This window comes from Monodelphis domestica, chromosome 1 (assembly GCF_027887165.1).
Source record: "Monodelphis domestica isolate mMonDom1 chromosome 1, mMonDom1.pri, whole genome shotgun sequence".
NCBI classification, from domain to species: Eukaryota; Metazoa; Chordata; class Mammalia; order Didelphimorphia; family Didelphidae; genus Monodelphis; species Monodelphis domestica.
The window spans coordinates 397,001,701-397,015,000 of NC_077227.1; the positions used below are offsets into that span (position 1 = coordinate 397,001,701).

The 13,300-nt window shown below is 45.5% G+C and overlaps 1 protein-coding gene across 4 annotated transcripts in view; it reads left to right on the plus strand.

Annotated features, from left to right (window-relative positions):
• Nucleotides 1-703: 703 nt before the first annotated feature.
• The window catches only part of TGIF2 (TGFB induced factor homeobox 2), a 30,801-nt gene continuing 18,204 nt past the window's right edge, over nt 704-13,300 (plus strand). The window contains exons 1-2 of one of the 4 annotated variants that reach the window (XM_007474289.3): nt 704-913; nt 6,745-6,983. In XM_007474289.3, the coding sequence (XP_007474351.1) occupies nt 6,780-6,983 (204 nt within the window). In that variant the 5' untranslated portion in view covers nt 704-913; nt 6,745-6,779. Of the gene's footprint in view, nt 914-1,200; nt 1,396-1,489; nt 1,564-1,704; nt 2,075-6,744; nt 6,984-13,300 lie in introns of those variants that run through there. The other 3 variants (XM_007474286.3, XM_007474288.3, XM_007474287.3) reach the window with 3 other exon arrangements.

Genomic DNA, 13,300 nt, shown 5'->3' on the forward strand with positions numbered 1-13,300 from the left:
CCCAGAGAACTTGATTGGGTCAGGGTCACATGGAGGATGGGACAGGGATTCCAAAACGCGTCCTGATGGTAGAGGAAATATTTTTTCACCACTGTCTCCATCTCGGACGTCCCTTCCAGCTTTCCAGTGGAATCCAATGCCCTTCCTTGACCTCGCTTTTGAGGGGTGCAGTCTGGAGGTATTTACAATTCAATTCTAAATACCTCTACCTGTTCACGGTTGGACTTCGTGTTTATAAACTGGGGAAGCCTCTAGGACAACCAGAGGGTACAAACTAGGGCTATTTTCTAGCCTGAGCTGGGGGAAGGGCGATGCTTTATTGATGCTGGGGAATGTCTTCTTCCAGTCAATTGAATGTAGGCTCCTTGAGGGCAGGGCCGGTTCTAAAACGTCTTTGTTTTCAGTTTACTTAGCAGCACCTTAGCACTTCTTAAACACCGGCTTAATTAAATTGCACTCTTAAATTGGTAATTCAATTGCATTCAATTCAAGATAGTTTTGTAAAACGCCAACAGTGTCTGCGGTTTAGCAGAGGCTAAATAAAACGTTACCAGTCGGCAGACTTTTCCCGTGCACTAGGCTCGGAGTTCCGCGGGGTGGGGGTGGGGGTGGTAGAAAGGGAGAGCGCAACCGAACACCAAAGGAGAGAACATCAGGGTGAGAAGTGACTGGATTCGCACCCCGGACAAAAGGCTGGAACGGCCCGGGTGGAAAAGGCTGTACAGCAGAGAGCCGTGAGGAGCTAAGGAAACCGAGGCGAAAGCCCAGGAGGGGCTAGCTGGGGATCTCTGGGCTCCCAGGGGTGACAGAGCCGGCACTCGGAACCCGAGATTCCTGCTTCCGAGCCCAGAGTTCTGTCCACTGCGCGGCGCTGCCTCTTCTCAGACCACACGAAGGACCCACCGTCACCCAGGTAGTTCCCCCCAAATTCTCCGGAGTACCGAAGCGCTCGGGGGTGGTGAGGGCAGCCGAGATTGTAAGTCCTGCCCCCAGCTGGGCCTTGGGAACCCCCACTCCCGTCCTGGAGACTTCGGAGACCCGGTCCACCACCTTCTTTCCCCTTCTTCCCAGGCCCGGGGGGCTGGGCATTTGCTAGTTTGGGGTCCCGGCCGGGTCGGGGGGCGGGGAAGGAGGGAGGGGCATGGGGGGGCGGGCATGGGCTGGAGGAGGGGGCGCGGGGAGGGGATCTGACGTCAGGCCGCCGGGGTGGTTTCCAGCCTCGGAGCTGTCAGAGCGTGTGTCAGCAGGGAGTGCAGCCCCCGGAGCCCCCTCATCCGCGCCGCCCTCCGAACCTGCCTGCCTCCTGCGGACCCCCTCCCCTTAGTATTCCCCCCCACAACGTACCCCGGGCCCGGAGCCAAGGGGCCCGCGTGGAGATGAAGGCAGCTCGGAAAAGTGAGTCCGGGCAGCGGTGGGGACAGAAATCGAGAAGTGGGAAAGTTTGTGTGTGCGCGGGGGCGGGGATCGTGTGCGCGTGCAAGCCGTGCGCGTGCAAGCCTGGGGGCGGGGGAGGGGGCTCCCTCTAAGCCTTCCCGGGCTAGCCCTGGCGGTGGCGGCACCTTTGTGCGTGACTCCCCCCTCCCGCCCCCGCGCCTGTATCCCCGGCACCCCAGACCTGTGGTTCGGGGTGGGGGCGGGGGAAGCGGCATTCAATGACAGCCCGCGGGGGGGTGCGGAGGCGGGCGGGCCCGGGCCGGGGGAGGGGGACACGGGGGCGGGCTCGGCCCGCGCAAGTTCCTGCTTCTTTGGAACAAAGAAAACTCTTGTCTCCCGGCGTCCGTCAGTCCGTCAGTCCCTCTCGGGCCCTGGGCTAGCAGCCCCCTGCACTCCCGGAGCCGGCAGCCCCCCCTCCGCAGCTTCCCCAGGCTCCTTTGGACCTGCCCGGGAAGGGGGGGAGCACGCAGCCTTCCGCGGGGGTCTGGGACGGCCAATATGGAGCCCGGGGAGGGGGGACTCATTTAAAGCCCAGACCCCTGACCCCCACCCTCCCGGGTTTGGGGGGGCGCTCTGAGCACGCCGGCTCCCAGCCCCGGAAAGGGGGGGTGGGAAGGAAACTTTTTCTGCCTTTGGACACGTGAGTTTTCTTTCTTCTCCAGCCTCCTTCTCTTCTCCCGCCCCTTGTCCGGAAAGCCCCTTCCCTCCATTCTCCTACACTGCCCCCCATGCCCCTGTTTCTGGCTTCTTGGCTCTCGGGGGGTGCGGTGGGGGGGAGGCTAGCCTGGGAGCAAGGCGAGGACTCAGCTTTGGGGAAGTAGGAGTTATGTGGGGGGACGGTGGCTGGGGGCTTCGAGCCTCCCCGATTCCGTTTCGGTCGGGGTCGTTGGCCATCACCTTGGGGGCACCCCTTCGCCCTGTCCAAGGCCCCTCCCCCGCCCCAAGCCATGTGCTCTTGTCCCGAGCCCACTTTTCCTGGCCTGGGCGCCCCGGGAACTCCATTCAGCCAAGCTCGGAGTGGGCTTTGTGTGCAAGGGTGTTTTTATGGAAGGGGGAGGTGCGCACACGCGTGTGAGAGTTGTGGGGGCCCCTCGTGAGACCGTTGTTGTGAAAGTGGCTGGCATGTGTAAATCGTCGTGCAGGTGAATGACATCTCTGGAAGTGCCGCTTCGGCGTCTATTGTGTGCCGAGCCCTGTGGGGGAGATCGGAGGAGCCGTTAGCCTGGGGGTAGGGCTGCTGCGACTTGTCAAGGACTGGGAGAGTGGCCATGGGAAAGCTGGGAAGGGGTTTGTCAGGCAGGTGGCCTTTCTGGGGGAGTTGGGGTCTAGGGATGCGTTGAACAAAAGCGGATTTCGGGCCCACCGTGCAGAGCCCTGGCAGAGAGAAAACTTTCTAGGAGTCCCCGGCCAATGGGAAGCTCAGTGTCTTGTAGTCATGTTGGTGTGAGCTGTTGGTGACAGTTAGGTGGTTAGGAGTTGTCAAGAGTTGCCAGTGTAAGTTGTTGGGGGGGGCGCGGCGGATCTCTCCGTATTTTGCTGTGGGCGCTAGAGGGGCGCTGCTGCTGCTGCTGCTGCTGGTGGCGGCGGATTCTAACAACCGGCCTCAGCCTCGCTACTGCTTCTGACCAGATGAAATCCGGAGGCCAAGACAGAATTTGTGCGAGATAACCTGGAGCAAACTTTCCTCCCTCGCGCTCCCCCTTTCCCAGCTTCCTCCTTGTCACTGTCCAAGAGGGGGATGGGGTAGGAGATGGGCTGGGAAGGCTTCACTTTTCTTGTGGGATTAGAATCAAGCTCTGGGCAGGGAAACGCATCTTCTAGGCCTGCCTGGGATGGGGATGAAAGCCAGGATTTTTTTTTAAGCAAACAGATAAAACACCCCAAAGGAATTCCGAGCTGGAGGCTTTCTTTGTGGGGGAGTGGGAGGGGCTTGTTTCTGTTTCTGAAGGTTTGATGTCAGTTTTCCAGTTTTTCTTTGTTTTCTTTTTCTCTGTGAATCTTTGCCCTGATGATACATGTGTACCTCTCCTCTGTGAGGAAGGAGTTTGGAAGCTGGTTTGACCAGTTTGAATCCCTTGGAGTCCCAGAGATGGAAGGGAATTGAGAGACCATCTAATTCAATCCTCTCATTTTTACAAGATAGGAAAGTTGAAATTCAGAGACCTCGTGCATTTTGTCCTAAGTCACAGGTAGGATCAGAAGTAAGGGCAGATCTCATTCTGGGTGGCATGAACAAGTTAAAACTTCTGAATCTGTTAAGGCACAACTTGCCAATCTGTAAAATGGAGTGATGATACAGAGCCTTCCTGAAGGGGTTGGTGTGATAATCAAAGGTTCAATATATGTACAACTTTATTCAGATGGCAGCTTTTATAGCCTTTTGTTCAGTTATATTCAGTTATATAAGCAGTTCTCTTACTATGTAAAGCCTTTTAGTTTAGGCCAAGTGGGAATAGCAAATTACCAAACTTTATTAGATGGATAGCTAGGTACCCAAAGGAGATAGTGGGCCAGACCTGGAGTCAGGGAAGTCCTGAGTTCAAAATAGGCCACAGTCAGTTACCAGCTCTGTAAATCTGTGCAAGTCACTTTACTGTGCTTGCCTCAGTTTCTTCATCTGTCAAATGAGCTGCAAGAGGAAATGGCAGCACCTCTGCCAAGAAAACCCCAAATAGGGTTATGGAGAGTCAGATAGAACTAAAAAACCACTAAACAAAACTTTATTTAGACCTTTAAGTAAGTTTCACCAGGGTGGAGATTGGTGTTTGTCTAAACTCTCCTCTGTGTTCTGCATGTGACAGACACTTAATCAGTATTAGATTGGCTGAATTGTATTGCTTCTAAGGAGCAGATCCTGTGGAATCTGTTTCTGATAGAATCAAATTGAGATATATTTCTTATAGGGGGAAAAGCCAACCACAAATATTTCTCCATTCTTTAAGCCTTCTTCCACAACCCTTTCTTCATATAATCAAAGCCCAAAATTGTTACTCTGGTTTACTTGCGCTCTATCATCTTGGGAGGCTGTTTGCATATCACTCTTTGGTATTACGGCCCCCCCCCCCATAGGTTTTCTTGTGGGAATAGCAGAATGTAACTTAATGCCTTGATTGCTAAAGAAAACAAAAAAGATCTTATCTCCCCAGCACCTGGGCTAACAACATATGGGATATAAGATAGACTTTATGTCACAAAACATGGAATTCAGAAATATAGAGGATTTAAACTAGTCTTGGCCAGACCTCTCTCCCATGAGTTCTCCCTCCTCTAGACACTTATACAGTTCTCCATCCTTAATAGCACTAAGGTTATGGCCTCTGTACCCCAAAGGAGAAAAGAACTAAGGCCCACTATGTAATTGGCAGTTTTATAATTCACAAGGAGGAGCATGGTCCAGATTTGGTTCTGTTATGTCTAATTTCTTGTGTTCTTAAGGCCTAGTGTTTAATGCTCAATCATAGAACAGCACTTTTGCTTGGTCCTAGAAATTGATTTTGTCTAAATTAGAGATTCTTGACTTCTTTTTGTATCATGGTTCCTGTTGACAGTGTGGGGAAGCCTATGGAGCCCTTCTCAGAATAATATTTTTAAATGCATAAAAAACCTCAAACAATCACAAAAGGGAACAGTTCTACTGAAAAGAATTGTCAACATCTTTTTTAGAACAAGTTAATGATTCCACATTAAGAATCCTCAATTTAGAGTGTAGGTATTTCTCTATTGATTTTCCTCATTTGTCTAGGATCACTTCTGTAACTTGCTATATCCGTCATCTCTGGTGCATCTTTGAGTTCGCGGTTGGGCCCAGGAATTCTCCATACTCTGATGCTGCCTCTGGTCAGTTTTTATGTCTGTGGCCATGCTCTGATGGGGCCATATGCAAAGTACCATAGAGGGGCAGAATTTCCCTCAGGGAACCAATGAGTTTCTGTTTCCCTGCTCTGACCTGGTTCACACCGCTCTCTGTCTATATAGGTATCCTCACTCTGTCTTAAAGGCCAAATAACAAGGTGTGGTTCAGGTTGATATTGGTCATTCTCAATGGGTCAGTGGGAGATGTTTGTATCTAGATTAGGGGAGACATCTTCAACAAAAGATTCATTCTTCAATTTTGTTGATCTCAAAGTAGATTCCCGGTCACATCTTCTAAAGTCCCTTCAAACCATTGAGGTGAGGTAGGTAGCACAAATATTGTCTCCATTTACAGAGGGAAAATCTGAGTTGAGGCAGGAAGGATGACATGCTCAGAATCATGCAGCAAGTCTCAGAAGTGAGATGGAGACCCAGATGTCCAAGAGTGATAAATATATAGTTTGTGCGCATGCAGGAAAGACCCTGGAAAAGGCTTCTAGCCAAACTGGCCTGCTTGGTGTCTCAGGAATTCTGGCAGGTGACTTCCTACTTCCATAGGCTATTCCCCATGACTTAAATAAGCTGCTTGTTCCCTGCTCACTTAAGACTAGAATTCCTAGGCTAAATTTGGGTCCTACCTCCCACAGGATGCTTTTCCAGATGCCCTTGTTTGTAAGTGTTCCCTCCCCCCCTCAAATGTTTATACTTATCTTTTGAGGTGTTTGTTTGCCTACATTCAGAATGTAACTTTACAAAATCCCTAGGCCCTTTCTTATTTAAGTGTTCAATAAGTCAATCAATAAACATTTTTAAGCACCTGCTCTGTGCTGGCACTGCATTAAACCCTGGAGATAGGAAAAAAAATGTCAACAGAAAACAAATATGTGCACACAGTGGGTTGAGGATAAAAAGGAAATAATAATTAAGAGAGCAAAGGTACTAGAATTAACATTAATAAATGCTATTGGAAAGGATTATACTTGGGACCTGGCTTCTGATTCTTTGTGTGTAATTGGGCAAATTACTTCCCTTATCCTGGCCTCAGTTTTCCCCTCTGTTAAGTCAAGGTTTGGATTCTACCAGAGGCTCTCTTCATCTTCTTTGGCTCCTCTGAAACTTTCTGGTGCACCCCCCCCCCCCCATTCAGTATGAAAAGAATTAGTAGGGCATATTATGTATAGGCACCTAAGAGATAAAGTGATTCATTTCAATAAGATAAGTATAGTTATTTGCTTGGGAACAATACCTAGATTTCGGTGATCGTTTTAAGTTCCTTCCATGATGTCTCTTGAATATCAGAGTGTGAGTGCACTCTTCTTTATCTGCCTGGGATATTGTGAAGATGAATTCAATCTTGGGAAGTCTGTAGCATGCTAGAAAAAGGAAGATGGGAGAAGATCTGATTCTTCATTTCACTTTGGTCCCTGTCTTTTCCTTCTGCCCTCCCACCTGCCACAGGTTTGACCCTTGTACGGACCCTGGACAGCCCAAGCATGTCAGACAGTGACCTGGGTGAGGAGGAAGGGCTGGCCTCACTGGACCTAACCCAGGCAGGCAAGAGGAAGAGGAGAGGGAACCTCCCAAAGGAGTCTGTGAAGATTCTCCGAGACTGGTTGTATGAGCATCGTTTCAATGCCTATCCCTCTGAACAGGAAAAGCTGAGCCTTTCTGGGCAGACGAGCCTGTCTGTGCTACAGGTAGGTGGTGGCAGGAGGGGTGGAGATGTTGGAAGAGGAGGAGGGTCCAGTGTTGAGAGCTCTAGACTGAATGAGAATCAGGGGTGTAAGTCATTGACTCACTTTGTGACTCGGATGCTTCATGCTTCCCCTGTAGGTCTTTTCACATAAGGAGGTGGGACTTACTCATCTCTAAGGTTCCTTTTGTAATTTTAAAATTTTTCTTTGATTCTAAGTTATTTAATTTCTCCATGTCACAGTTTTATTAATCGATAAAATGGGAGTAAGATGTTTCTATTTTTCTGCCTACTATTATGTAACATAGACTCCCCCAAAGTTTTCCTCTAATGCCTCATATGTCAAGAAAGTGACCTTGGGGTCTCCAGACTTCTTTGGGAAACTGAAATATGTGAAGTTCTTACTAAGTTGGAAAGCTTTTGATTATGTTGGCTTACCATGTCTCCATCTGGAGGTTTCTCCCTAGCTAATAATCCTCCTCTCCCCCAGCCATAACAATTTATTCAAAGGTGGGGGGGAGGGTTTACTTTATACTTTGTGCATTGAGTTTCCATATCAATGAAAGGATTGAATTCAGAGTGGGATTGTGAATATCCATGTTTTCATATACTCTAGAGTACATTTCCACATAGCTCAAAGATTCTGGAAATTTTAGCCACTGGGGAAAGCCACTATTTCAGAAATAAACCCCACCCCCCCTTACTTTCTATCTTTATAAGAACAGTAAGGCTAGGCAATAGGGGTTAAGTGACTTGCTCAGGGTTTCACAGCTAGGAAGTGACTCAGGTCAGATTTGACCTCCCCTCTCCAGTTCTTGTGCTCTGTCCACTCTGCTACCTACCTGCCCCCATTTCAGGAACTCTTGAAGGAATGAAAAGAAAACTTTCTGTAACTGGGGATCTTATGGTTGGAAACATCCTTAGGAGGTAATATGGGCCCTTTGTCCATTTTGCATTAATCCCTAGATTTTTTTAGAAACTGGTGGTAGTATGTAAAAAAGTATCTTCATTATTTAATCTTTAACTTAAACCCTAAATACAAATGGGATTTCAGCATACAAAGCTGAACAGAGGAAAAACTTCATAGACCAGCCAAACATCCCCACACCGCAAAGATATGTGTCTTGATTCTGCATTTTGAGTCTATCACTTCTTTTAGGTTGTGGATAGTATGCTTCTTCATTAGTTCCTTGAATTGCAAGTGGTCAGTGTATTGATCAGATTTTTAAGTCTTTTAAAGCTTTTTTCCTTTAAATTGTTGTCATTGTATAAATTATTCTCCTGGTTCTACTCACTTCACTCTGAATTAGTTCATACAGATCTCAGGTTTCTCTGAAGCCATCTGTTTCATTATTTCTATGGTGATTGTTTTTGACTTTCATATGCCATGAATCTTTCAATCATTCCCCAATTGATGGGTATCCCTTTGGTTTCCAGGTCTTTAAAACAAGAAGTACAGCTGTGGTCAATATTTTTGTACATATAAGGGTCTTTTCCTTCTTTCCTCAGTCACTTTGGAATATATAGGACTAATTGTGGTCTCTGCCTGGTCAAAGGATATGCATAGTCTTGGAGTTTGTTTTCCAGGATGGCTAGTTCAAGTCATGACTATGCCAACAGTATATTAATGTAGTTGTTTTCCCAAACTTCTCCAGTAATTGTCATTTTCGTTTTTTTGCCAATGTTTGCCAATCTGTTGGGTATTTCTCTTATTATTAGTGGCTTAGGTATTTAAAAATATGGTGGTTGACAGCTTTGATTTCTTCCTTTGAGGACCACTTGTTTATAGGATGAGTTCCTACAGTCACACATGTAGGGCCAGAAGTGATTTCAAAAGCTTCCAAATCCAACTTGAGATTTTACAAATGAAGAAACTAAGGTCCAAGTATTTTAATAATTGACTCACCCATTTTGGTAAAAGTCAGATGGGAACCAAGGGAATCTGATTCTTGAGCTGCTAGTGTTGAGTTTTTTGAAATGTACCTGACTGATTGAAGAGCCATCATTTAAGAAGCCTTGGGACCTCCAGCTACAGGCATGAGACTGAGGCCCAGGGGAGTGAAATTGAGGGCAAAGTATTTTTGTGTTTTTTCCTCCATAACTTTTAATTTAAAAGACATTATTGATACAATTTTTATATATCACATCACTTTAATTTCTGAGTCTATCCCTCCCTTAAAAGCCATCCCTTGTTATCAAGACCAAAAAAGGAACGGGAAGGGCCAAGGGGAGAAGCATCTCATAAAAACCAAACCATACAATCAACTACATCAACCGTGGCCCCCCACCTTCTGAAAAGAAGGAAGGTATGGGCAGCTTTTTAGCTATTCTTTGGGGCTAATCTTGGTCATTACAATTTATTGGTATTTGATTTTGATTGATTTTATCTTCTTTCAATCAACATTTATTTAGTCTTGGGGCAGCTTGGAAGAGAGAGTGAGGCCTTGACTGTGTAACAGTGCCTCACCTGAGAAGTCAAGACCTCACTCTGTGGTGTCATCAGGCCTCTTTGAAATGAAGGACAAACAACAATATTGTGTTCTAGGTTATCTCCCCTTTAGGTTTTGGTTATTATGATCTCAAAGTATTCAGTTTTTATTTTTTTTGTTGTTGTTGTGGTTCTTTTAATTTACATTGTAGCTTATGTTGTTTTCCTGGTTCTTCTCATTTCTCTTGGATTGGTTCACAAGTCTTCCCATAGAGTTTGTTTTTCTTACAATACCATAAAGTGCTGTTTCATTTATGTGCTGTAATTTGAAACTTAGAAGAATTTAAATGATTGGGGGGCGTGTATAGGGGTGTACCATGACTAGTAACTGTCAGAAAAGGAAGTTCAAACCCAAGTCTCTACATATTGCACATGTGGTGGTATCCATCATACCCACACTCCTCTTAGATGATCTCTAAGGTCACAGAATCATGGGATTTGAGAACTGGAAAAAACCTTCTGGTAGCCATCACAGTCATGGGTATCTACTTTGTTTCCATTCTTTGCTGCTATAATTATTTTGGTGGTGTTTTAGGACTTTTCTTTTTAATCTATGATGGCCTTAGAAAGCATGGCTATGCCCCAGATCTCTGGGTCAGAAGGGTATGGTATAGATATTTTAGTCACTTTCTTAGCATACTTCCAAATTGTTTTTCACAGTGGCTGAACTAATTTACAGCTCCACCAGCCTTACCTTGGAATTTGGGGCAAAGACAGAGGCAAAGTTTTTCATCCTACAACCATTGTATTCAGTTGGCTGAACTCCTGGACACCCTTCCCCTCCTTCTTCCAGATAGACTCCAAGAGTTGGACCTGTGTTCTAATTTAAAAGATAGAAATTGGGCTAGAGTAGTTTGAGGAAGCCCACCTGGAAGAGGAAGGAAATAAATTTGTCATGACAACTGACATTGAGCTTTAAAGCTTACAAAGCACTTTGTACATTGTCTTTTCATCCCCTTGGTGGCCCTGTGAGGTGGAGATTACAGGTATCAACCTCATTTTACAATTGAAGAAACTGATGGGCACTGAAATTAAATGACTTGCCTGTAGTTTTATTGCTAGCTAATATCTCAAGGTAAATTGGAACCGTGGTCTTCCTGACTGTTAAGACTAGAATTCTTTCTTTTATACCAAGAATGAATGAAAAGGCACTTATTGAGCACTTGTGTGCAAAGCACTAGGCATTCAAAAAGAAAAGCTAGGTAATCTCTGATTGCAAAGATCTCACTTTTAGACAGGGGAAAATGACCTAAGTAAGTTTCAGCTGCAGATTAGATGGAGGTCGCTTACTAGGTAACTTGGATTTGGAGCTAGAAGGAATATCATCAGACTTCCATCTAAATCCAAACCTTTAATTTTACAGTTGAAGAAACTGAGACCTATAGAGGTTAATTGACTTTCCCTCGGCCCTTCAACCAGTATATTATAAGAGTGGAGTGAAGTCCAGATCCTCCTCTGACTCCAAAGTCATTATTTTTTCCAATGATCCTTTTTAAAAAAATCCTTACTTTCTGTCCTAGTAACAGCCCTAAGACAGAAGGGCAAAGACTAAGTAAATAGAGTTAAATGACTGGTCCAGGATCACACAGCTACAAAGGGGCTGAGGCCACATTTGAACACAGGTCCTCCTGACCCCAGTCCTGGCTCTACAGTGCCACCTCTAGCTGTACTTCCATTGTTCCTTGAGGTAGAGTTGCAAGGCAAGATAGCAGTGTGTCTTCTGTCTTCTTTAATGTTATTTCCATTGATGCCATTATATTTCTTTATGAAGTTGAATAATATGACTCTGCCAAGGTCTTTGGTGAGGAGCAACATTCTTTTCTGGGCATATGGTCTTCATTAGCCGTGGAGACAGAGGAGGCCATTCTAAGGTGTTAGCAAAGATGGGTGGGAAGCCCCAGGAGAGTGATTGGAACAATTTGGAAGAGTCCTTATAGGGAGTTAGGCATTGGGGATGGGCAGGTTACATCATTATCATTATACTATTGTTATATTATATATTACATAATATTATAATTATCACATATATCTGGGAAGGTGGTTGGTCTTTAAATTTATTGGAATTCTTTAGTCTTTCCAGGGCTCATCTCAAAAAAGTAGATTTTGGGTAGATTATGGATTGCTTTGAATGCAAAAAGAGGCAACTAGAAAGAGCACAGGATTTAAATTTGGAAAAATTTGGTTTCCTTTATTACCTTTGTGACCTTCATCTTCCGTCATCCTGCTTTAACATATGAAAAAACTGATGCTCAGAAGTTTTAAGTGGTATCTCAAGGTGGGGGTGCCACACAAACTAGGAAGTGTCGGCGTTGGGGTTCCAACCGGAGAGCTCTTTGTTGTGGTTCCATTTTAGACCTGTCTAACTCTTCATGACCCCATTTGGGGTTTTCTTGGTAGAGTCTGGAATGGTTTGTCTTTTCCCTTTCTTGCTCATTTGTCCAAAGAGAAGCTGAGGCAAGCAGGATTAAGTGGCTTGCCCAGGGTCACACAGTCAGTGTCTGAGGTTGGATCTGGACTCATGAAGATGAGGCTTCCTGACTCCAAGCCCAGCACTCCATCTACTGTGCCACCTCTTGATTCTAAAACCGTTTTTTGTTTCTGCTCTACTGCATTCTTAGATGATCTCTTTAAGATCTTGGGGTGAGAAGAGACCTCAGTGGTCTAGTCAGATCCGTAGATGGGGAGGGACTTTGGACCCTGGGATTGAATTGATGGGAGGGCATTTCCAGATAGTTGAAAGAACTCTCCTTGCTATTCCTAGTTCTTAACTCAGTGCCTCTCCATTGTAAGCTCTTACTAAATGTTTATTAAATGAGATTCATTCTTAAGCGGTTGCATAGTGCTACCTGTTTAGAACCACCATATAGATTTGCCATTGGAGTCTTCAGGGATCGCCGTGTTCTGAGCTCTGGAGAGCCGTGAATAGCATCACTGAGAATAATGTTTTAAAAATGGCCCTTTGGGTTAGGGGAGCAGTTTGAAGCCAACTGCACTTCAGCCCTCTGTACCTTCTCTTTTCTGTCTGCCTTAACTACTCAGGATCTGTATTGGCGTGGGCCAGCTTATGGACCTGGTCGCTCAGACTTGGGGCAATATGCAGTCTTCATTTTCTTGGTCTTTGTGGCTTTCCTGGGGAGCCATAATAATCTTAATCTGACATAGATTTGTTTCTTCATCAGTAAAAGGAAGGAAGCAGTTCAGATGATCTCTAAGCTCTAAATCTCGGATCTGATATGAGAATATTTGCAAACACTTAGCATAGTGTCTGGCACATGTAGGTGCTATATAAAGGCCAGAATAATCTCTCCCTAATCTGTGTTGTTTCCCTAACTCTTCCTATGTCAGATTAAAATCTACTTTGCCCCCTTGCATGAATAGCCTTCTTCAATTTGAAGCAACCCAATTTTTCTGCCTATCTGATAGTATTTTCTCCAAATATTATCCTCCTACCTAAACTATATTGCACTCTTGTTTCCTAACAATGTTCTCTTCCTCCATATCTTTGTTGCTAATATTTCCTTTGCCTGCCTGGCCTGGCCTAGCCTCGCTCCCTTCAATCTCATCGCCCTAAATTCAAATCTGGCCCCACTTACTAGCTGGGTGACCCTGGGCAATTTCCTCATCTGTAAAATGAGTTGGAGAAGGAAATGTCCAACCACTCCAGTATCTCTGCCAAGAAAACCCCAGTTATGAGTTTGACTCAACAACAGCCACACTAATTAAAACATGTATTATGTAATATTTATTTGTGTGATTGTTATTTCTGTGTATCTATCTCCTGACCATGGCCTTATCTAGATCTTGTACTGAACCCAGACTTTGCAAACCCTTGA